General features: G+C 36.4%; 8 protein-coding genes across 8 annotated transcripts; 7 read left to right on the plus strand and 1 right to left on the minus strand.

Annotated features, from left to right (window-relative positions):
- Positions 1 to 1,952: 1,952 nt before the first annotated feature.
- MONOS_15725 (uncharacterized protein) lies at positions 1,953 to 2,657 on the minus strand (the record flags this gene model as incomplete). The annotated part of the gene is made up of 1 exon (XM_067868617.1): positions 1,953 to 2,657. One exon carries the CDS (start codon positions 2,655 to 2,657, stop codon positions 1,953 to 1,955), a length of 705 nt encoding a protein of 234 aa, XP_067733032.1.
- Positions 2,658 to 6,097: 3,440 nt separating this feature from the next.
- Positions 6,098 to 7,309, plus strand: MONOS_15724 (putative DDE superfamily endonuclease; the record flags this gene model as incomplete). The annotated part of the gene is made up of 1 exon (XM_067868616.1): positions 6,098 to 7,309. One exon carries the CDS (start codon positions 6,098 to 6,100, stop codon positions 7,307 to 7,309), a length of 1,212 nt encoding a protein of 403 aa, XP_067733033.1.
- A 2,931-nt stretch (positions 7,310 to 10,240) lies between these two features.
- Positions 10,241 to 10,821, plus strand: MONOS_15723 (uncharacterized protein; the record flags this gene model as incomplete). The annotated part of the gene is made up of 3 exons (XM_067868615.1): positions 10,241 to 10,406; positions 10,507 to 10,737; positions 10,802 to 10,821. 3 exons carry the CDS (start codon positions 10,241 to 10,243, stop codon positions 10,819 to 10,821), a joined length of 417 nt encoding a protein of 138 aa, XP_067733034.1.
- A 6,132-nt stretch (positions 10,822 to 16,953) lies between these two features.
- MONOS_8714 (uncharacterized protein) lies at positions 16,954 to 17,867 on the plus strand (the record flags this gene model as incomplete). Its single annotated transcript, XM_067879149.1, has 3 exons — positions 16,954 to 17,064; positions 17,546 to 17,622; positions 17,789 to 17,867. The coding sequence occupies 3 exons, from the start codon at positions 16,954 to 16,956 to the stop codon at positions 17,865 to 17,867; spliced, it is 267 nt and encodes an 88-aa protein (XP_067733035.1).
- A 1,884-nt stretch (positions 17,868 to 19,751) lies between these two features.
- Positions 19,752 to 20,126, plus strand: MONOS_8713 (uncharacterized protein; the record flags this gene model as incomplete). Its single annotated transcript, XM_067879148.1, has 1 exon — positions 19,752 to 20,126. One exon carries the CDS (start codon positions 19,752 to 19,754, stop codon positions 20,124 to 20,126), a length of 375 nt encoding a protein of 124 aa, XP_067733036.1.
- A 471-nt stretch (positions 20,127 to 20,597) lies between these two features.
- On the plus strand, positions 20,598 to 21,029 carry MONOS_8712 (uncharacterized protein; the record flags this gene model as incomplete). Its single annotated transcript, XM_067879147.1, has 1 exon — positions 20,598 to 21,029. The coding sequence occupies one exon, from the start codon at positions 20,598 to 20,600 to the stop codon at positions 21,027 to 21,029; it is 432 nt and encodes a 143-aa protein (XP_067733037.1).
- Positions 21,030 to 21,149: 120 nt separating this feature from the next.
- On the plus strand, positions 21,150 to 21,476 carry MONOS_8711 (uncharacterized protein; the record flags this gene model as incomplete). The annotated part of the gene is made up of 1 exon (XM_067879146.1): positions 21,150 to 21,476. One exon carries the CDS (start codon positions 21,150 to 21,152, stop codon positions 21,474 to 21,476), a length of 327 nt encoding a protein of 108 aa, XP_067733038.1.
- Positions 21,477 to 21,485: 9 nt separating this feature from the next.
- On the plus strand, positions 21,486 to 22,553 carry MONOS_8710 (uncharacterized protein; the record flags this gene model as incomplete). Its single annotated transcript, XM_067879145.1, has 1 exon — positions 21,486 to 22,553. The coding sequence occupies one exon, from the start codon at positions 21,486 to 21,488 to the stop codon at positions 22,551 to 22,553; it is 1,068 nt and encodes a 355-aa protein (XP_067733039.1).
- Positions 22,554 to 22,856: the final 303 nt, after the last annotated feature.

Below are 22,856 nucleotides of genomic sequence, written 5' to 3' on the forward strand. Positions count from 1 at the left end.
AGTCCTCGTGTGTTATCTTCAATTGACAATCATTCATCTGATAGTGAGATAGTTGCAAAATACATCTTCGTTGGAACAATTATCCATTCTTCATTGAAGCATAAAGAAGGGCATTTTATTTCAATAGTCAAAAATGGAAGTTCTTCTGACCATTCCAATGACAGCTTTTTGCAGTGCGATGATGACAAAATTTCAATTATTGACTTCAATAAATGGGAACAATACTGGAATTATCTTTCAGAAGAAAAATGGAATTTTTCAATGAGTTTTTTCAAACTGTTTGAAACAAAATACAGAAATAGTTCATCAAAACCCTTCTTGGATAAATGAATGTTTCTTATTTTTTTTTTTAATATTCATTAGTGCACATCATTAATCATTCCACTAAATAATAAATATCAACTGCGATAAAAAACCATTTTTTAATTAAGAAAATATGAAATAAAAAATTGAAAATTACACTGCATTAATTCAAATGAATTGACATTAAGTTGTCATATAGAATAACGTAAACATAATTACACGAAAGCATTTGTCTATCATTAATTAGTTAACAACCTAGTCATATTAACACCAAGTGTGATGTGGGGATAAAAAAAATAAAGTGAGTGAGAAATGGAAAGTGAGAAATTTAGAGTGAAAAATGATGTATTGATTTGTATTAACTGGGGAATTATTCTGTATGTTGTCTTTACTGATATGCTTGCCTATGAATATTTATTTCAATACGGAACAAATGAATATTTCATTTTAAACTTTAGTCTTTTCTTTATTCAATTGGTGTTTTGATCATTTATGATAATTATCAATCCCATTAAAATGATCATATCTATCTCTCCTCTTTCAATATCTCTTTCCACCATCAAATAAATTCTTTGTCAAATGCCCCTATCGTTCATGTTGGAACTGAAAATAAAAGAAAAACACTCGGAAGATTGAATTTATTAGATTTGAACAGTCTCTCTTTGAGTGTGCGAATGGAATGATTCTAATTGAGGAAGTGATTGGGATGGTGCACTTTATGTTCATTCACTGCATGTTCAAGAAATGTAAATAATGGAGCGTTATTCTGTCAAAATTTGTTGAACATCTCTCTCGAAAAATCCAATTTTTCGTGTTGTCAAGCGAGGAATAGAGGAGCAGTTGAAGTGTATGCTCCACAATCAAATTCCAAATATCACATTTTGGAAAATAAAGTCGAAAGTTATTCAATAGCATGCTGGTGTGGAATTGGTTGGTATTTTGCACAACAAACAATTCCTGCAAATGGTAAATTCCTGTTTTCCAAATGCAAGTTCATCTCAAATTCAGGTTGTGATTCTGCTGGTTCTTTCACATTCAATTGGCCTCCACAAAATAAACCAAAACAATGCTTGCTCCAAGAGTGCCAGTTCATAAATAACAAAGTCGAAAATCCAACTACCTATGGTGGTGCTGCGTTGTGTTGCACAAGAACATATGATTGGATGAATGGAATGAAATTCATCACTTTCTGTTTCTTCAATGAAATACAGCTACTAACGGAAGAGGAAATGATGTGTTTTTCAATGGTAATGCCATCACTCAATCCCCATTTGAGAATTGCGGATCAACAACCCCAACAAAAAAAGTGCGGAACAACAACACAGCTGATAATGAGACTGTCAACAGCTCGCTCCCTCTCATAAGCCAGAACAGAAATGTTGCAAACAACGGAACAGATGTTGATGGCTGTGGAAGAACGCAACAGAATCGTTGCTCCACTATCGAGTATGCAATCTATGGCTTATTCTTTTAAAAGAGGCTTCCCTCACCCTCCTCAGCTCAACATTTGCTCCCACTCAAACACTTATCTTCCTTGCTTTTGACACATAAATCAAAGGAAATGGCACAGATACCATCATCATCGCATCAATCGGAATTCTTCAATCATCATCTTTTTTTTCAGCCATTTCTGCCCTCTACCGACAGACTCAGGGCTCCCTCACAGTCTCTGCCCTCACCGTCACCCACAACTCCTCAAACCCCATCACCCCCATCCTCTTCCACCTCTCCGATAACTCCCCTTCCCTCAACCTCAACACAACCACCATCACCGGAACAACCTCCATAACAATAAAAACTCCCCTCTTCTTCCTCACTGCTGGCTCCCTCGCCCTCAACCACACAGCAATCACCACTCTCTCCCTCAACAGCCAAAGCATCTTCCACCTCACCTCCCTCACAAACCCCCTCACCCTCAACTCCTCCAACATCACCCACATCACATCCACAGCCACTCCAGCCAGCTGTGTCCTCTCCTCTGCCACCTCCCCTGCCCTCTCCCTCTCCCTCGCCAACTGCACCATCACAAACATCAACTCAGAACAGCTGAACCAACAGACAGCCACAGATGGTGGGTGCATCTCATTCGCCTCATCTGTCCCTGACAATACGTTTTCGGAGAGTGATTCCACCTTCTCCACCTGCTGTGTGAGCGAGAATACAAGTTCTGGAGGAAGAGGCGGTGCTCTCATGATCGAGTTCAATGAAGGCTCACAAGTGTCATCCACAACCTTTTCCATCACCAATATCGTGTTTTCAGCCAACAAGGCCTGTGTCGGAAGAGATCTGTATTTTGTGTGCGAATCATTTGTCGCTTCTGTGAAAGAGATCTTGTTCGCTTTCATGGGAAACATCACTCAGAAAGACAACTTGGTTGTTGGACATGACAGAACAGAAGCAATTGGAATTTTGATTAATAAATCTTTATCAACGGGCATTCAGCTTATGATGAAAACGTGGAAAGCATTCTTGATTTCAAGGAAGTGAATTGCAAGTTGGTAAAGATGCCCTGAAAGAGAACTCAAAACGCGACAGGTCTTCTGAAGAAGGTGAAGAATGTTGGCAATGTTATTGAATGTGAAGACAAATTGTGAATTTGTGCGCGCAATAGAAAAACCGAAGAAAGTTGTGGAGATGGCACACAAAATAGAAGAAAACTGCTCGTATGCGCATTTGATGAAATCAAGATAACTTGTCGGACATGTATTCTCTTCTTTTATAGAATTATCTGTTAAATATGCCTTTTCCTCAAAATTGCTTTCCCTCATCGTTTCATCTTCTCAGACATGTTGAAGGCATGTGGCCTTGCGAAATCTCTCGAAAATTATCCCTGCAACTGTTTGTTCAAAGAAATCTTTTCCCACCTTGCTCCTTCTTCTTCCTGTTATTCTTTCAATCTCAAAATAAATAATGTAGAGGCAACCTTTATGGATTGTGTGCCCGATGATCGACTATTCTTGATTTGACATTGTAGCATTTCATTTGCAAAATAATTTTTAAAGATATTCCTTGATAGAATAAATATTTCTTTCGTCTATCTGAGTAGGAATGAAAGGTAATGCTTGGCCCTGGATTTAACGGGAGTTGAATGAAATGGAAATAGGAATATTTTTAATTCGTTCATCGAAGAAGATGTTGAAGAAGAAGATGCATAGGAGAATGAATGTTGTGTGTGGAAAATGTCTGTCACAGAAATTAAAGCTTTCAGATCGTATTTCTCAGAATGAGAATGTTTTCATTGGCTTATTTTGGAATTCATAAAAAGATGACGATAAGCTGAAGGAATTAAATAGCAAGGAAAAGAGGCAGATAAAGAAGGAAGAAGATGAAGTTGCAAAAATAGTTGAAGGAGTTGAAAAAGAAATAATAAGAAAAAGATGATGACGAGGAGGAAGAAGAAGATTATGAAAGCTATGAAGGTGGAGCAATTGAGAATTGTGAAACGAATTTAATCCTTTTTTAAAGATGTTGATGATTGCTTGAGGAATGTCGATAGATAAAAATATATCATTCGATGAGTTGATTTCAGATGAAATAAACAACCTTCATCACAAAACATGTGAAAGGCAAAGAGATGCAAACAGATGAAGAAGGAAGTCCACAAATTATCTACTGCCTTTGAGCGGTTGAACTGCTTTGCACCTCAGAAAAATAAAATTGTGTTTGTCCGTTGGCGTTCATAATTCAAACGAACGAAACATCTGATAAGCGTATTGACAGAGAAGAATTCGAAATCGAAGAAAGCATTGACGATTGAAGAAGTTGACTTCAATTGCAAAAATTTCAAATGAAATAAGAAGAAAATGACGAATTTTATGATTATGTGATTGATGTATCGATTCTAGCAATAAGCATCTTTTATTGAAGTGAGACTGTTGAGAATGATAATGAAGGTTAAGAAAAATAGAAGATGTCAGGTTTTTCAAGTCACGTTGGGCGATAGAAAAAACTGAATGCGTTCTGAATGTGATTGACCATCCAGCTTATCATCCCAGATAAAAGAGTCGCAACTGCAAAACATTCCGAACAAAAATGCCAAATAAACTGCTTTTCTCTTTCTTGCAAACTCATGTTAAGCATTGTCAGGCTATGCAGCATGCAAAACAGATGGTAAGAAACGAATGACTTCGTTGAATGCAATCCAAACAAGAATCATCTCAAAACTTCTGGATCTTTTGCAAAGGATTTCAGGGCTTCTCTCCATGGAATTCCTGTTCATGATCAATCTGTATTTATTCAAAGAACACCTTTAAATAAAAATGAATGAAATAAAAAAATCAAACCATCTTTTTGGCCTTGAATTATTTTCCCATCTCCAATGGATTGGTTATTATCAGCCAAGCAGTCTTTCTTGCTCTCCAAAATTGCCTCTTACTACATAAAAAACAGACAACTGGACAACAAATGGCTGATGAAGAACATCATCAAAAGCAGAAAATCCTTTATGAAACCGATAATGATGCAAGTGAAAGATTATATTATCCAAATAAACAAGAAATCAACTCTTTTTCAAAACCCAATTCAACGACAAGTCTTTGCTGATAGCATACCAGCATGCTTAGTGCAAAATGCAAATGAGATTGTTGTTGAGGCCTGCTGAGTGTCTCGCTCCGCTCGTTTCCTCCATTATCCAACCCCTCAATTCCCTTTCCTTTTCCACGAAACCAACCTTCCCCAAAAAATCATGCAAAACAATTCCTGCGCAAAAGATATGTCAAGTACACACAACATTTCCCTCGAAATGAACAAGCTGTTCAATTCGATCTTTCTGAAATTGTCGTAGCTTTTTCTGCATCTTGCTTGAGTTATTTTTCACAAAATATAACAGCAGATATTGCGCCATATGATTTGCAATATACAGTTAAGTTCATATTCATGCAATTTCCCCCACCAATTCACTTTTCGCAAACAATTTTGGAAAACAGCCACTCGCTCCTTACTCCGCAAGCAAAATCCCTGTTCTTCTGAAATGCTATAACTCGCATGGGTGCATCTGTGTTTGCGCTCAATAGTAGCTCAAATATGCTCTGGCTGCAGCAAATCATCAATCAAAAATCTTCACTTAGGGTGGTTTTTTTATCCGGACATTTTTTTTATCCGGACAAAAATTTTAATTATGAATTATTTCTTCCCACTTTTCATATTTTATTACTTGTTTTTAGTATATAAGGAAAAGTCAGAAGTTAGAAATTAAGATTAAATTACTATACCTAATCTCTGATGGGGGGGAGATGGGGGGGTTAGCTCCTCCATCTCTGATTTGTGCCTCCCCTGAGGAGATTAGGTAATAGCAACGGGGCTGACTAAGAAAGAATTTAATCGAAAAAAAATTTTTTTATTTTTTTTCATTTCAAAAAAAATTTTTTTTAAAAAATAAAAAGAATGATCATAACCAATATTTTATTTGTATGAGCGTAGTGAAACAAAGAAAAGAAAGTGGATTGGCGAAATTGAGAGATTTGATGAAATCTTTCCAGTATCGTCAAATCAAAAATCGATTAGTGCGTATTGCGACGATTATTGCTGATGGAAAATGCCGTGTTACCGACGCTGTTAATCTTAAGGAATTCTCTCGTTCATCGATCAACCGAGCCGTTACTGCTGTTGAAAATGGAAGAATCGTAGGAAAAGTTGGTCGACCAGAGCTGTTCACTACAGAAGATAAAGAAGTGATTACAGGAGTCATCAGAATAGAAAGCATGTCAGGAGTGAGTTATTCTTTAACTCAAACAAAACGATTGGTTTGCATTATAATTTCTTTCTAATAAATATTTATTATTGATTATAATTAAAGATGGAATCAGTGCTAACTGATAGAAAAATTCGAAGTGGAGAAGAAGAAGATCAAGAAGTTAAAATTTCAAAATCAACTCCGTATTCATTCGTTAAACGAAATCCAGACCTAAAGACATCCATTCCTCATAACGTTGATATTCAACGATTATCGGTATCAAACAAACAGTCTCTGCAACCTTTCTTCTCTCTTCTGCAATCACTTCATGATTCTCACAAATACTCTCCTTCTCTCATCTTCAACACCGACGAATCCTCTTTACGCCTTTCCGACACCACAAAACAACTAGCCGTTCATCCTTCAGATGTTCCAGTCGGGTTTTCCAAAACACCAATCAACATGCCAAACTCAACTCTTGTGGTTGCAGTTGCAGCTGATGGTTATTCTCTACCAAGCCTTGTTCTTTGGCCATCTAAAAAACTTCCACAAGAAATGAAGGTCTTGCTCAGCCCGCAGCTTCACGCCTGGGCATACAATGATGGATGGATGACTGATGCACTGTTTGCTCGCTATGCTGAAGAGATACTACTGCCTGGAATTGTCCGAAGAAGAAAATTGCTGGATATGTACGAAGATAGATGCATGCTTCTCTTGGATTCTCATCCTTCAAAAGCACAGCCAGATATTTGGCAAAAATTTGCAGATTCATCAATTGACGTGGTGACATTTATTCCACACAGCACTCATCTTACACAGCCACTTGACTGCGGAGTTTTTGCTGTGTTCAAAAGATGTTTCAATTCAAACTATGTTGTTCCATCTTCTTCTTCGATCGCACTCAGACGAAAAGCAGTTGCAAATGCCTTGCCACAGGCTTTGCAAACTGCATTGCTTCCTTCATCAATTCACTCTGCATTTGAAAAGAGCGGAGTGTTGTCTGGGCAGTCCAATACTGTATTGGTGAAGTTGCCTGACACTCCTTCAGTTCAGCTGAAAAAAAAAACCCATCGTTTCAATTTCCATGGAAAAAATATTACCGACCAAGCATTTTTAGATGAATGGAAAGAATACAAAAAGATGAAAGATGAAAAGAATATTGATGATTCTGCTGAAGAAAAAATTGAAAAAGATTTGTTTTCTGAGGACAAGCCGAAAAAAAGAAAAATATCAAAATCCCAAATTTTAAAAGATGATGATTTTGAAGATGATAATGAACGAAGAAATACCAGAAAAATTATTAAAAGAGAATTGATGGATTATATTTACTATTGATTGTTGCGTTTTTTCGAAAATTTCAACATGCGATTTATAAAAAAATATTTTTTTTTCTATCAAAAAATAAAAATTATGTCCGGATAAAAAAATCACCCTATAAAATTATAGGTTGGACACCCTTATTTATTAACCAAACAATAAATGAATGTTTTATTGCCCTTCGTCTTGCCTGTTTTGAGGCAAAAGAATGAAAACGTTGCAGAGGAATAAGTTAATGATTGTGCATCTTCAGGCATTTTATAATATTTTTGACTCTTTTGAAGTAGATGTTCCTCCAACATTCAGAAAATGAATCAATATGTTGCTTCATCTTGATTTTTCCGAAGGCAGCAGGACCAGCAACAAATGTTTTATGGTGTGCATGGGGCATTGCTGAATCACTGCTTATGCGATTTTATCTGTTCTTTTTTTATTATTATGAAAAAAGAAATTTTTTGTTGACTTTTGAAAGGGGCTTGGGCGATTGAACAATTTGAGGGACCTGGAGCAAAAAGAGAAAAGCGAAGAAATGGATGAAATACGGGAAGATGTGAGATTTGAAGAGACGTGTGCGATTTGTGGAGTGGGTTGTTGAAAAGATAATAGAGAAAATTGTGGATGGAAAGGGATTGGAGTTGGAGGATGAAAATTGTGTGTTGGAATGTTGTGGGATGTTAAAAAGAGCCAAAGGTTCAAAGGGACGATGGATTGCTTTTCTTTGAAGAGGAAAAGATACAAGAAAAAGAATTTTGATAAAAACAAGAAGAACGAAAAATAAATGGATGAAAGACTTCTAATGGAATGTTTGCAATGGAACTTAATTCTGAATGAAGGCCTTTCAGTGGAATTGGTGTTGATTTGTGTGGCTTGCCTGCTGAAAGGTGTGTTGGAGAAAGAAGGAAAGGGAGGAGACTCAAAAAGAAGTTGAAATGAGTTTGCTGCGAGAGTCATTTTCACACAACATTCAAACGTGTCTTTTGTTTTTTTTCAATTTTTTATTTTTTTTTTTTTTGAAATGTATTTGAATTGAATAGGAAACAGATAGCGAGTGATGTTTGAAGGAAGAAGCAGGAAGCATCAAGAGGGATCAGAAGCAGCACACTTTGAGTGTACTTGCGAATGGATGAGTTTTGGAGAAATTGATGAAGGGATTGATAAAGTGCAGAGAGATGGGGGAAGTGAGTGTGAATGAGCTGGGTTTTGGTAGAGAAGATTCAAAAGAAGTGGGAGAGATGGGAAAGGATGTGGATTGGAAGAGAAAATATGATGAGAGGATGAGAGAAGGGAGAGAATGACTGAACCCTGATGGGTGTGATTGAAAGAAGATGAAGTAGAGGAATTTGAAGAAATCAACATTTTCAGTTTCTGAGGGGAAAGAGGAGGCAACCACTCAAGAACAGTCAATGAACAGTGGACATCCAATTCAATTGGTATGCATCAATCTGTTTGTTGAATATTTTGTGATTATGTTTTTCTTATCAATATGAAGTTCACTTATCAAATACAATATTTTATCTCAATGACAACATCACATGAACCCTTTTCATCATCTTCTTCAGAAACATCATTCAATTGATTGCACATTTCTCTTTTACTTCATTTCTTCTTCTTATTCTTCTTCACCATCTTCTTCTTCATTTAACAAAAATGAAGCAATTCTTCAATTAAACAGTGCTTTCTCCAAGTATCTTAATTTTTCTGGAAAATGTTTTTTTCATCTTTCAACGTAACTTATGTTTATTCTTTTTCTCTTTCAATAGTGTCTGTTGAATTCTAAAAAATTGCTTGTATTGTTTCAAAACCATGATATATTTTGTTCAATTGTCAGATGAATTGATTATTAAACAAATAACAAAAAGTGATGAAATGTTCATGTTATCAAAAAATGAAAAAGAAATAAAAATTGGAAAATATGTGAACTTCAAAAAAGTTTTTTGAAACATAAAAACAAATTATAAACGATATTAAAATGACAACGAATAAATGAAATAAAAATTCGATGAAGAAGATGCAGTTTCAGATACATTTTTTAAAGGTGAATTGTTTCTATTTCTTGTCGCGCTGGTGGGCTTTTAGCATTTTCATGAGTCTTCTTCAGAAATTTCTCAAGCTCGTTGATATTTTTCAAAACATTTTAATGTTGAAATAAATAATATGAATATGGTTTTTCATTTCAAAAAATGCATTTTTATTTAATCATAAAAAAAAATATTGAATATATACATATTTATTTTTAAGACTCAATAAAATACAAAAACCAAAAAAAAGACAACATTTCATGAAAATATGTCAAATTGAAAATCTCGATCACAAAAGTGGTCACTAATTTTTCTTCAGATTTTGCAACAAACAGACATAAAAAGATGTGGGGAAGCGGTTTGTGCGGAAATCTGAGAAAAAATTAGTGACCACTTTTGTGATCGCCAGTCATTTCAAGTTTCAGTTTTATAATAGTTCCGATCGTTCAACGGATCAAATCTGATGAGAACCTTAATAAAAGTGTTTTTCAAAATGACTGGCGATCACAAAAGCGGTCACTAATTTTTTCTCAGATTTCCGCACAAACCGCTTCCCCACATCTTTTTATGTCTGTTTGTTGCAAAATCTGAAGAAAAATTAGTGACCACTTTTGTGATCGAGATTTTCAATTTGATATATTTTCATGAAAATTTTCGTTTAGAAATATTTATTTATTATTTATATTTTTTTTTCATATATTTCTTTATGATTTATTGTTATTATGTTATTAACATTAGTTTTTATGAGAAACATTTATGCGTTGATTTTTGGAAAAAGACAAAAAAATTGTGATTTCAGTTTCCAATATCAATTCATCATTTTGATAAAATCAAATTGCATAAATACTTATTTTTTGTGTGAAACATGGTGTTTTTCACCGAAAAAGAAATGTGACTTTTGTTCCATAATAAATTCAGAAAAATAAAAACAATGAATATTTCCAAACCTCAATCGACTCTATATTCTCGATACAAAGTATTATGGAAAGAAATTGAACGCATCCGTGGAGATGATGTGGATTCATTGCTTGTCTATCAATTTTACAACTACAGGCAATCATCTTCAGTAATTAACGATTTGTTGAAGTCATTAAACGGTTTGATTATTATTTTGTCTTGTTTTATATAGAAAAATTTATGGACTGTCATTGTTGTCATTTTCTTATTTATTTGCGAATTTTTTATATTCTTTAACAGAATATCACATAAAGCTGCTGGAAGACCTGTCTGTGGTGTTCAACAACGCTCCTTTGCACACTCAGACAGTAATGCTGCAAGCGCTTTCCCGCAACACATCATTATCCGATTTACAAGACTATGGATATGATGTCACAGAGGGAAAATTTATTTACGCGAAGCAAACGCTGAAGAAGAATCAAGGTTTTATCATTCCGCCACAAAAACCTCATCTCCCTTCTTGCAAAAGTGGTTTGTTTTTATTTGAATTTTTTTTGAATAATTTTCTCTGATTATTTTAGGCTTAAATGAACAGGATTGGGAAAAGGGCAATAGCTGGATGTTAGCCCATTCCACTGAAGCCTCAACTTCTCTTCAATCAGCAAAGAAAAAGCAGCGAGCTGAGCCAGATTACACAAGATTTATTGATGAAGATGCCTGGGAAAATAAAATTGTTACAGAAAACTCTTCTTCAAATAAAAAACAATCTTCTTCTTCTTCGATATCATCTCAACAAAACAAAAAATCTGATACCATTTCACATGAAAATTCTCCTTCTCAAGCTGTTGATGCCCCAATCAGTACTCCAATAAGAAGAGAAAGTAGCTCGACAAAAAATCAAAATAAAAATTCGAATCACAAACGTCACTCTTCTCCATCTCCAATACCAATTCACAAATTTTTCAAAACAAAACAATAATCAACATCTTCTTCTTCTTCTCCTCTTCCTCCTTGTTCTCCTATTCGTTCTTCCTCTTCTTCCTCTTCTTCCTCTTCTTCCTCTTCTTCCTCTTCTTCCTCTTCTTCCTCTTCTTCTTCTTCTTCATCTTCTTCATCTTCTTCTTCTTCTTCCTCTTCTTCATCTTCTTCATCTTCTTCATCTTCTTCATCTTCTTCATCTTCTTCTTCTTCTTCATCTTCTTCATCTTCTTCATCTTCTTCATCTTCTTCATCTTCTTCATCTTCTTCTTCTTCTTCATCTTCTTCATCTTCTTCATCTTCTTCATCTTCTTCATCTTCTTCATCTTCTTCTTCTTCTTCATCTTCTTCATCTTCTTCATCTTCTTCATCTTCTTCATCTTCTTCATCTTCTTTTTCTTCTTCTTCTTCCTCTTCTTCCTCTTCTTCTTCTTCTTCATCTTCTTTATCTTCTTCATCTTCTTTATCTTCTTCTTCTTCTTCATCTTCTTCATCTTCTTCATCTTCTTCATCTTCTTCATTTTCTTCATCTTCTTCTTTTTCTTTTTCTTCTTCTTCTTTCTCTTCTTCCTCTTCTTCTTCTTCTTCATCTTCTTCTTCTTCTTCATCTTCTTCATCTTCTTCATCTTCTTCATCTTCTTCATCTTCTTCTTCTTCTTCATCTTCTTCATCTTCTTCATCTTCTTCATCTTCTTCATCTTCTTCTTCTTCTTCATCTTCTTCATCTTCTTCATCTTCTTCTTCTTCTTCATCTTCTTCATCTTCTTCATCTTCTTCATCTTCTTCATCTTCTTCATCTTCTTCATCTTCTTCATCTTCTTCATCTTCTTCATCTTCTTCATCTTCTTCTTCTTCTTCATCTTCTTCATCTTCTTCATCTTCTTCTTCATCTTCTTCCTCTTTTTATTCTTCTTTTTCTTCTTCTTCTTCTTCATCTTCTTCATCTTCTTCATCTTCTTCCTCTTCTTCTTCTTCTTTTTCTTCTTCTTCTTCCTCTTCTTCCTCTCCTCCTTCTCCTTCTCCTTCTTCTTCTTCTTCTACTTCTTCTCCTCCTCCTTCTCCTTCTTCTTCCTCTTCATCCAAAAAGCAACAAAAAATGACAATCAATTCTTCATTAACTAGCAAGTCTTCTTCATATTCGAGAAATGAAAATGATTGGGTGAGCGAGCAATTGCTTGAATATGTCACTTCTCCCACTCTTGTTCCTCCACAGGCATTTCAAGATCTTCTATCTTCATTTGCAAAAGACAGCAACACTTCTCCGTCTCCTCAAGACACACATTCAGACGAAAGTTGTAATTCAAATTGTAAAAATAATATGAATATCATTTCAAATAATTACACAATGAATTTTCTTCCCGCAATTCAATCTCCTTCTTCATCAATATTTTCGAACAAGAATGAAGATTCCAATTCGTCATCAAAAACAGTGAAAGGCTTGCAAAATCTTGGAAACACTTGCTATCTTTCCTCTCTCCTTCAATGTGTATCTTCAATCACTTCACAAAAACAATTAATAATTAAAACCATTTCATTTCAAAACAATTTATCTTCTCGAGTATTGAGTGTTTGTCAACAACTTACCAAAGATGGAATGATAGTGCGTTCATGGGTCCCATCACTGATCAACAAATGGGAAGACTTTTGTGGATATAGAAGCAGACAGCAACAAAATGTCATCGAGGCGTTTGACAATCTTCACCAACTTCTTCAAAAAGATGAGTTAATAAACAAGGATACCTTCAATCCTGTTTTAATCACACATTTCAAATGCCAAAAATGTCAAAAAATCACATCACACTTCAATGAAATTTGTTACAATGTCGTTATCAATTCTTCTTCTCCTCACAACGGCCTATCTTCTCTTTTTGCGACTGAAGTTTTAAACGGAAAGAATTGTGTTTATTGCGATAAATGCAAGGAAAAATGCTGTGCTGCGAGATGGGAGGAAATGGCTGCATTTCCAGAGGTGCTAGCCCTCTGTCATGAATGCACTGATTCTGCTAGTTCAGCACCTTCGAGAACATTACTAATGGAAACAAACAGAGTCAATCAACGCACGTTTTGTAAAGGGTTTTCTTCTAAAGATATTCAACATCTTCAAAAAGATAATCAAGAAACCATCATATATCATTTTTCTGGACAAATACTATTCAAACGTCTGGATCGACAAAACGGACATTACATCGCAGTTGTGAAAAGAAAAAGTGGAATCAATAGTTTTTGGAGTATTTGCAATGATAAAAGTGTTTCTGAATTCGATAGTGACAAATGGAGTTCTTCATGGAAAGATCTTTACTCACAAGGTTTCACTCCTTCCCTTTCATTTTACACAAAAGAAAAAACAAAGCCAACATTTTCAACAATTCAGTTCGGTGGTTCCTCTTCTTCATCTTCTTCAAAAACATCTAATAATAACACTTCAAATAGCATATCATCATCATCATCATCATCATCATCATCATTATCATCATTCATCACACCACCTCCTCGAACAGCTTCCATTCCACAACTTTCTTCATCAATAACAACTTACTATGGATTGGAAGCTTTGAAAGAAAGAAGAAAGAAAACGGGCATCTTTTCTCCCAATGAAAAGAGATTAATCTTCAAGCCCAAGACGAAATTATGGAAAGAGTTTACAGATGAAACAAACATCAAAGTTTCATTATCTCACTTCTACAAACTCACCACCAACTTCTCAAAAGCGAAAAGGCGTACTGACCTGTGTGGAATGTGTGAGAAGTTGAGCTATTTGGAGAATAAACTCAAATCTTCACAAAACAAAAATGGACTTTCTTCTGCTGAGTTTCATACACTCAAACTTCTTCGTCAACATCGTCTTGTTGCAGAAATGCAACGAAAACATTATCAATCAACAGTTGATAATCTGAAAGAGGGAGAAGCAGTCTTCGTCTTCGACTTTAAAGAAAAATGGAAACTCCCCATAAGAAAAAATCAACTTCAACAAGAATTCTTCAATTATCAACAAGTCTCTCAATTCACAATCATCTCTCTTCAAAAAATAAAAAATCAAAAAATAAAACGAACATTCAACTTCTTCTCCGATTGCCTTTCAAATGATCACAGATTTGTTATTGAGTGTCTGGAATCTGTGATCAAAAGACACTTCTTCTCAGACACTCACACTTTTAAGTTCTTCTGCGATTCGGGTCCACACAACCGAAATCGCTTCCTTCTTCACTTCATCCTCTCCAAACAATCGAAACTCCTGAAAAAGAAAAATACTCAACTCAACTTCTTCGCTGAGCACCATGGAAAGAATATTTGTGATAGTGAATTTGGTGCGTTAGTTAATGCAATTGACAACAATCTTTCGACTGAACACATCACAACACTTCATGACTTAATCAACTTCTTCGAAAACAATACGAATGTTTCATCATCTGTTTCATCATCTTCGCAATTGTATATTTTTGAATCATCCTCATCAAACAACTCCCCATCGTCATCATCTATCAAGGAGTGTGTACATGAGAGGTACTTTGAAGAGTACGTACCATCTCAGCAAATTTCATGGCCATCACTGTCAGTCCCTCACATGAAGGACTACTTGTATTTTGAGTGCAAGGGCTCATTTGTCTGCGCATCTGCTGTTGGATATCTTCCTCAACGCTCTCTGGTTGCCCTCGAATCTTCAACAATGAAAGAAAAAGTTCAACGTCCAAGAAAGTCATTTCACTCTGATATCACATCATCTAACTCTTCTCTTCTTTCTCAATCTTCTCAAGATCTTCTTCCAAGGAGATTTGAGCTTCTTCTTGACTCTTCTTCTTTTAATGAATCTCAAAATTGTATTTATGGTGTCTCTTTTTAAGAAACTAGTTGTTGTGTATGCTTAGCTGGCACTCTATCGGAAGGGTGCTGGACATGACTGTTCGTATTAGATATTGCAGCCTTCGGGCTGCTTTATCCGGACCTGGATACAACGAACAGCCTCCCAGGTGCACAATAGTTAGAATCCGATTGTTTTCTTGTAATTTTTGTCCCTATAATGTCCCCATTATTAAATTGGTTATTGTCCCGCTTATATCTGTATATATCGAGATTCATTAGAAGAGAGAGTTATGAGGGAATTCATTGATCTATGTGTGAGGTTTTTGGAAGGGAGAGTTGTTGAGAGTGTGAAGTGATGTTTTATCATTGTGTCTGTCTTTTTTCTTTGTTGAATTTGATCTTTTTGAGTCAAAGAGAGAGAAATATCAGAAAGGGGAGAGTGGATGGAAAACAGATGGAAAATAGACAAGTTAGTTTTTGAACTTTTAATATAAGTATTCTTTTTTGTTAGGAATTGTCTTTGATACCATGAATTTGTTGAAATAGTGCTATTTCTTCTTATATTTTTCATTGTTCAAAATTGTTGATATTTAGTTGATATTTGGTGATTGTTTAATGATAATGTGATTGAATTATGTTTCTTTTGAAAGTTGATGAATCTGATTAGAAAATTTCTGACTGTTTTCAATTTTTTTAATGATCAATATTGTGAAGTACTTTTTGTTTTTTATGTCATTTTGATTGCAAAACGATTGTTATTTTTTAACGTATATTTTTCACTTTTCATAGTGAATTTTTCCACTTGTTCACCAAACAATTTATCGATAAACATGTTATATATTTATTAAGATATCAACAAAAATAAAATTTTCATAATAATAGATAATATTACAAAACAAATTTCAATAATATCTCATCATACAACAAAAAGCAAATATTTCATGAAAATATATCAAATTGAAAATCTCGATCACAAAAGTGGTCACTAATTTTTCTTCAGATTTTGCAACAAACAGACATAAAAAGATGTGGGGAAGCGGTTTGTGCGGAAATCTGAGAAAAAATTAGTGACCACTTTTGTGATCGCCAGTCATTTCAAGTTTCAGTTTTATAATAGTTCCGATCGTTCAACGGATCAAATCTGATGAGAACCTTAATAAAAGTGTTTTTCAAAATGACTGGCGATCACAAAAGCGGTCACTAATTTTTTCTCAGATTTCCGCACAAACCGCTTCCCCACATCTTTTTATGTCTGTTTGTGTGGAAATCTGAAGAAAAATTAGTGACCACTTTTGTGATCGAGATTTTCAATTTGACATATTTTCATGAAATGTTGTCTTTTTTTTGGTTTTTGTATTTTATTGAGTCTTAAAAATAAATATGTATATATTCAATATTTTTTTTTATGATTAAATAAAAATGCATTTTTTGAAATGAAAAACCATATTCACATTTAATGACAATTATAAAAGCGACAATAATAGCAATCAGTGCGATAATTTACATCAAAAATGTGTCAGCCCGCGAATGGAATATCAATGAAAATGAAAAAATTTTAAATACACATTCAGAAATTTATATGAAAGCGATTCTTTTTTTCATGAGTATTTTTTTGTGATTCAACTCGTAAACATCAAATGCTTGCTGTTCATTTCGTATGCAGCACAAGGCACATATTGCAATCTGTTCTATGCATCGAACGCAAACTCTGAAGCGAATATAAACCGAATATTAGTGGATGAAAAGCGAGAGACGAACGACACGCTTTTTCGGATGCAAACACAACTGTATAATTCTCTCGCAAGTTCCACTTACCGGACAGTCTGTACACATACAATGGGAGAGAGTGTGGCAGCTTTATGGGGTCATATTTTGGATGTAACACATTGCTGATTCAGATTAGTGTGGTGTAAGCAGTGGAAAAAGAGGAGGCAATGGTTTCATCCAAGGGCTTAACATGACAACTTTAACATGTTCAAATTGACATCGTGTGTGGCAGATGCGCTGGAGAAGGAGAAGATCATCCGGCCGAATGAGATTGTGATTGTGGAGCAGACGCAGTGCATGTCACTTGAAGAGGAGGTATTTGAAGAGGCGAAGCTTGATGCGCCCAGAACAGTTAACTTTGTGTACCAGCAAGTGAATACAGCTATTTTCGGTAAATTTTAGTTTTTTTCTTTCAAGATTGCCTGGATTTTCGAAGGAGAGGGAGGTCAGGAAAACAGAAAAGAAGAAAAGCAAAATATTTTGAGCTTGATTAAAGAAAAGAAAAAAATTTCAAACAGATCGTCTTATGCAATGGTGAAGATTTGAAGCAATGTGGTATGTTAAAATTTTCTTTTAATCATTGCAAATAATTTTTGTGTATTTATTTTAATATATATTTTTTTTTCATTTTTGTAATTTTTAGTACTTTTTTTTCATTATTCATTATGAACTTCCTCTTTTTCTCGTGAGTTGATCGCAACGGCCATTTTATGAATTTGTACGTTGGCAACATGCATCGAATTGCCTGTCTGAACTGTATCTGCATTGATATCATTGATGCGCTTGATCTTTCCAGCTGTTTGGACTCACACAATTAACAACCAATAAGTTTCGTGCAAGAAGTGATGAAAGAGCAATTTTTCATTTTATAAGGTTTGCACTATTTTTCGATAATTGTTACAATTGTTTAAATCATATTTCTTATTTTTCTTTTTTTAACTTTTTCAAACTCTAATTATTATTTATTCAATCAATTAATACAAAAAAATATGAACCATCCCTTTTCATGTTTTTATTTCATTCAACCTTTTCTTCTAAGTTTGGGTGATGTGTCTTTTCCATGTGCTCTTTCCAGCGTTTTTATTGCCATTGGAAACAGAACAGATAAAAAAGACTGAACAAGGAGTTATCTACCCCACTCTATCTGCTTCCACTGCTATTACAGTGACACAGCTGACTGCATCCTCCCCGCGCACACCGACTTCATCTCCTCATAAGCTACTCGAAATTAACTCTCTTCATCATCATCGCCTTGTTCTTCTTCTCCTTTCTGAGATCAGTCATCCGCAAGCAGCTTTGATGCTTCCATGATTGAGTCAATTAAGCGCCCTTCATATTCAGCAAACATCCTTTCATATTTCTAACAAGAGACCTCCTCTTCTGCTTCACCGCCAATTATGTTTTGAGAATATTTCTTCTCCATGAACCTTCAGATCTCCTTCTCCTCTTCCTCTCAACAGTTCCATTTGGTATCGATACTTTGTATTAGCTCCCACAAAATGCTCTCTTGCATATTACAATCTCTTTTGATGGCATCTCTTTCATGAACTTCATCGCAGCAACAACCAAAGCTGAAAAATGCTCACACAGCACGGACCTTAACGAATCTTCAACGTCTTCCAACTCATCAAAATGTTCTTTTTCTTCTTTGATGTCCTCCTCCTACTGAAGGGATATCAATAAACAGATCGCTTTATTCTGTCCATCGTAATAAACCACTTTCACGTCTGTTTCTTGCTCCTAAATAAATAAAGTTGTCTCTTTCTGCCTTTCCACTACCGCTGCTGGGCTTGTGTTCTTCAAATTTGAGATTTGCCCCTTCGTGTGTATAATCTGCAGAAGTCAACATTAACTTAAGTGGAGCTTCCAATTCTTCTTCTGAAGGAACAAACTATTTATCCTCTTTGAAGCATCAATAGATGTTTGGGTTGGATGAGAGGCAATGCTCCTGCTCTTCTTGTCTCGCATTATAAGTCGACAACTCCTCTTATGGAGCGTGTTGGATGCAAATATGGGAACCCATTTACAAATAAACCACAGATAGGGAAACGGGGTCATTTGCGTTGCATAACTACAATCTCCTGTGAAAGTTTCAGATGGGAAAAAGAATTCGTTATTGTTCCCGTACGAGATATTCGTTAACGATATGGAGGTTATTTGGAGAAAGAAGGAGAAAGAGAGAAGGAGAGAAAGATGGAGACTTCAATAGAATAGGAAATGAAAATGACAAAAGAAGATTCTCGCCTTTGGAGATATACGGAGAAACCTTATTGAGTTATTCATCTTCCTCATCTTCCTTATTGAAGGCAAAGACGCTTAAGCGTTTAACAGGAGGAAAAGAATTATTTATTATAAGAGATGCAAAGACAAGGACTGATTATCCTGTGACAACTTCACGTGACTGCCTATTGTCTTCGATGTCGTCTGAGCGGAAGTGAAACAGAGATATCATGCACTCAATTGCAAAGAAGAGAGACAAAAGAGGAAGTGGCAGCAGAGGGGAAGTGAGCGGGACTTGGAAAAAAAAAAGTTTTGTGTTCTCCTTCAACCACTCATTATCGGGAAATGTGCAGCTCCTCTCTTCGCATGTTCTGCCAACTGCATCGTCAGCTGCATCTTTTATAGCATTATTTATTTCTTTGTCCAAGCTCATCGTTTCGTCTTCTGCTAATTCCGTCGTTTGCATCAGGCAAGCATCTGGAAATACATCCTCCTCTTCACATTCTTAACACGACAATAGGAGTAACTTAGCGGAATTACTGAATTATCAATTTTCCGTCTCTCCTTCCTCAAAGATTCTTTTTGCAGGATAGCCTTCATTCTCTTTCATCTGATCGCTCAAATCCTGGTCACCTAAGTGGTAATAAAATGTTAGAAAGATTGCGTTATCCATACGAAAACCGTCTATCTTATTGTTCTCCTCCTCTTCATCTTCCTCATCTTCTCCAGCAGAAACAGAATTCTCTATCCATCCAAAACCGCCTCATCGTTCTGAAATTGCTATGGCTCGCAGCATAAGAGCAATGCATCCTCTCCTCCGCCGACGCCATCTCAATCGCTGTGCGCAAGTAGCTGCTGCTTCTAGCGCTTCACGTTCTTCTTCTTCTTCCTCTTTTTCCTCTTCCTCTTCCTCTTCCTCGTTGCTTCGCTCTTCTAGAAACAGATTTCTGACAAGCGAAGAGCAGCAGATGAGGAAGATGCAGCAACAGTTCGGAAGAAGAAGGAAAAAACAATATTTTGTTCTCCCTCCCGATGTGTTTGAGGCGCTGCCGCTGTTTGCAGAGTTTCGGATAGTGGAGCGGTATGCGGAGAATCTGGAGAATAGGAAGAAGTTGAAGTCGATAAAGATGACTGAAAAGAAGAGGATCAAGAAGTGATTTTGGAGGATTCAAAGAACAACCGCAAAGAAGTTGCTTTTAAAGCAAAGACAATAAAAAAGAAGCAGAAAAGAATACAAAAGCAAAAGAATCTTTACAAAACGACATTAAAGGAGAAACGAACAATGATGAGCCATAATTAGAGCCTTTTTCATAGGAAAAGCAGAAAAAACAACTCCCTTTCCCCCACCTTCACATTCACCTTCTCCTCAACCTATGCAATACTCTACAGAACGAGGCGCCTTTGGAACAATACACTTTACGCGAGGGAAGCGAATGGACGGTGGATGAAGAGGAGTCGGAGGGAGAGCGTTGATTGCGTACAGCCAAGAGATGGAGATGGGAAGAGGAGCTGTTGGTGCTCCGACAACTCCGCTATCACCTGCTGTTGGAGGAGGAGGAATAGGAATTGGAATAGGAGGAGGAGGAGGAGGAGGAGGAGGGGGAGGAGGAGGGGTGACGTTGGGTGTGATGGGGATGAAGGATTTGAACAAAGAAGTGACAAGGGCGATGCAAGATGAGTTTCAGAATGGGAAAGGGAAAGTGGACGATGAAGATTCGAAGGTTACGTTTTATTCATTGGAATTTGATGATCAGAGAGAAAAACTATTTCTGCTGATGAAGCTACAGGAAATACAAAAGAAGAAGGAGAAGGAGAAAGAAGAAAAAGAGAGGAGGCTGAAGAAGAAAGAAGAGAGAGAACTCAGGAAAATGGAGAAAATGACGAAGAAGATAGAGGAAAAAGACAAGAATCTGTTTAGCAGCGTCCAAGAAATATTACAATCACACCTTGGGACAGGCACACAGATCAACCAGAAGGGGAACAAAATGGCAAGCGATGCGCCACAAGAGGCGAAAGAAAGCAAAACGCCAATTTTGACAAGAGAGCGGAAATTGGACTGAACGCTGAATGATTTAGCGAATTCTGACCTGGAAGATTTGAGCGATGAACTGGATGTGCCTTTCCGCTATGTGCGAATCAAAAGCGAGGAAAATGGGCAATTTGTGTTAAAGATGCGGAAAATGCCTGTGTTAGCAGCAGTCGACGCGAGGCAGACCAGAACGCGGTTGGATCTAATGAGCGCACTGAAGAGCGGCTTGAGACAGAGCAGGGCGGAGTTGAGAAGAGGAAGAGGGATGAAGTGGAGGGGCTGGTGGTCGCACAAAGAGGAAGCAGAAGTGACACACAGGAAGGGAAGGAAAGGAGCAGGGAAAGGATCACCTTTTCTGTTCCAGAAGGAGAAAGGGAAAAGAACATTCAGTCAGAGCAGCGTGTATGGAATAAAAGATGTGATGTCAAAACTGTTTTCTTCGATGTTGTTCTCAAAATTGAAGTCTTTCTTCACGTAGCAGAATTCAATGGCAATGGATCTGATGCAGAAATACCCTGCCCTTAATTTGGTTGCGCCTTTTGATTCAGCTGCAGATTTTTCTGCAAATACAAACATTGCTCTTCATCCTCTTTCTCATTGTCCTTCATCACTTGTAAATTCGTCATTGTTTATGAACGTCCAACAACAATCTTCTCCTTCTCTTTCATTCCACTCTCCCTCAAGTTTTGTCTCTTCGCTTCATCAATCTTCATTTCTCACAACAGAAAAAAGAACTCAATTTCTTCTGTTGGCCCTGAAGACTTTGGATGCTCATCTCAAAAAGGATCACAAAATAGACTCAGAATCACCAGCTCTTTCAACCTCTTCACCAAGTTCGGGTGCTTCTTCTCCCGCTATTCAACCTCAGTCCATTCCTATTCGAACGAAGGAAAATGAAAAATCCGCAACTCAGCAAACTTCTTCTTCTTCTTCGTCTTCTTCGTCATCATCTTCATCTCCTGGTTGTGCCTCTGCTTCTTCTGCTTCAACTCCTCATGCTATTCGTCCACTTGCCCTGGAAAGAGGGAAAAGTCCTTCGACTCCAAACAAACTGCACCTTTCTTCGTCTGCACAAATCGCATTTGATCCTTTGGATGCTGTCAACCAGGAGAAAGAACAAGTGCAAAAGACAGAAACAAACAGAAAAGAGGTTTCACCAAAAGAACAAGCAGGAAATCTTCCTATTGAAAATGTGAATGAATCAGGAGTTGTTCAAAAGAGGCCATTGATTTCAGATGCGTTGCTTCCGCGTTCCAGTTCAAGGCATTCGTTTCCTGTGTATCCTGTTCCCTCTCAACAGCAAGCAGTCGCAAAGAAAAAGAAAACTGCTTCAATGCTGTCACCAAAACCGCAGCGCCTGCGAAGAGAAATGTGGCTGGGTGAACTGATAAAAGAGTGGCTTGTGTATGAAGATGCTGACCAGGATGCGTGGAATGAGATGAGAGAGGCTGCTGCAAAGGAGAACGAGGAAGGGTTTGAGTCTGAAAGTTGCAGTGATGATGAAGAGGAGGAAGATGTGGGAGATGAGGATGGAGCTGAACCGAAAGATAGATGAGAAGAATGCTTTGACAAGCGTAATGAAGATAAGCAGAATGATTCTTGAAATGGAGAGAAAAGAAGAAGTTTTGAAAAGGTTCTATTTGAAGCTGAAGCAGAAAGCGTAAGAGAACAAAAATGATGGATGGGATTTTTTTGAGGCTTGTGAAAAGAGAAACATATTCAGAAATGAGAACAAATACAGGAAGAAAAGAAAGTGGAAGTTTCAATTCTTTAAGTTTGAGTTAGAAGACCCTGTGAAAAAGCAGAAACATTTTTTTATGAACAATTTAATGTTCTGTTGGAAAACGTTGTGGAATAG

The sequence above is a fragment of the Monocercomonoides exilis genome, assembly GCF_001643675.1.
Source record: "Monocercomonoides exilis strain PA203 chromosome Unknown scaffold8-1962414, whole genome shotgun sequence".
Lineage (NCBI taxonomy): Eukaryota > Preaxostyla > Oxymonadida > Polymastigidae > Monocercomonoides > Monocercomonoides exilis.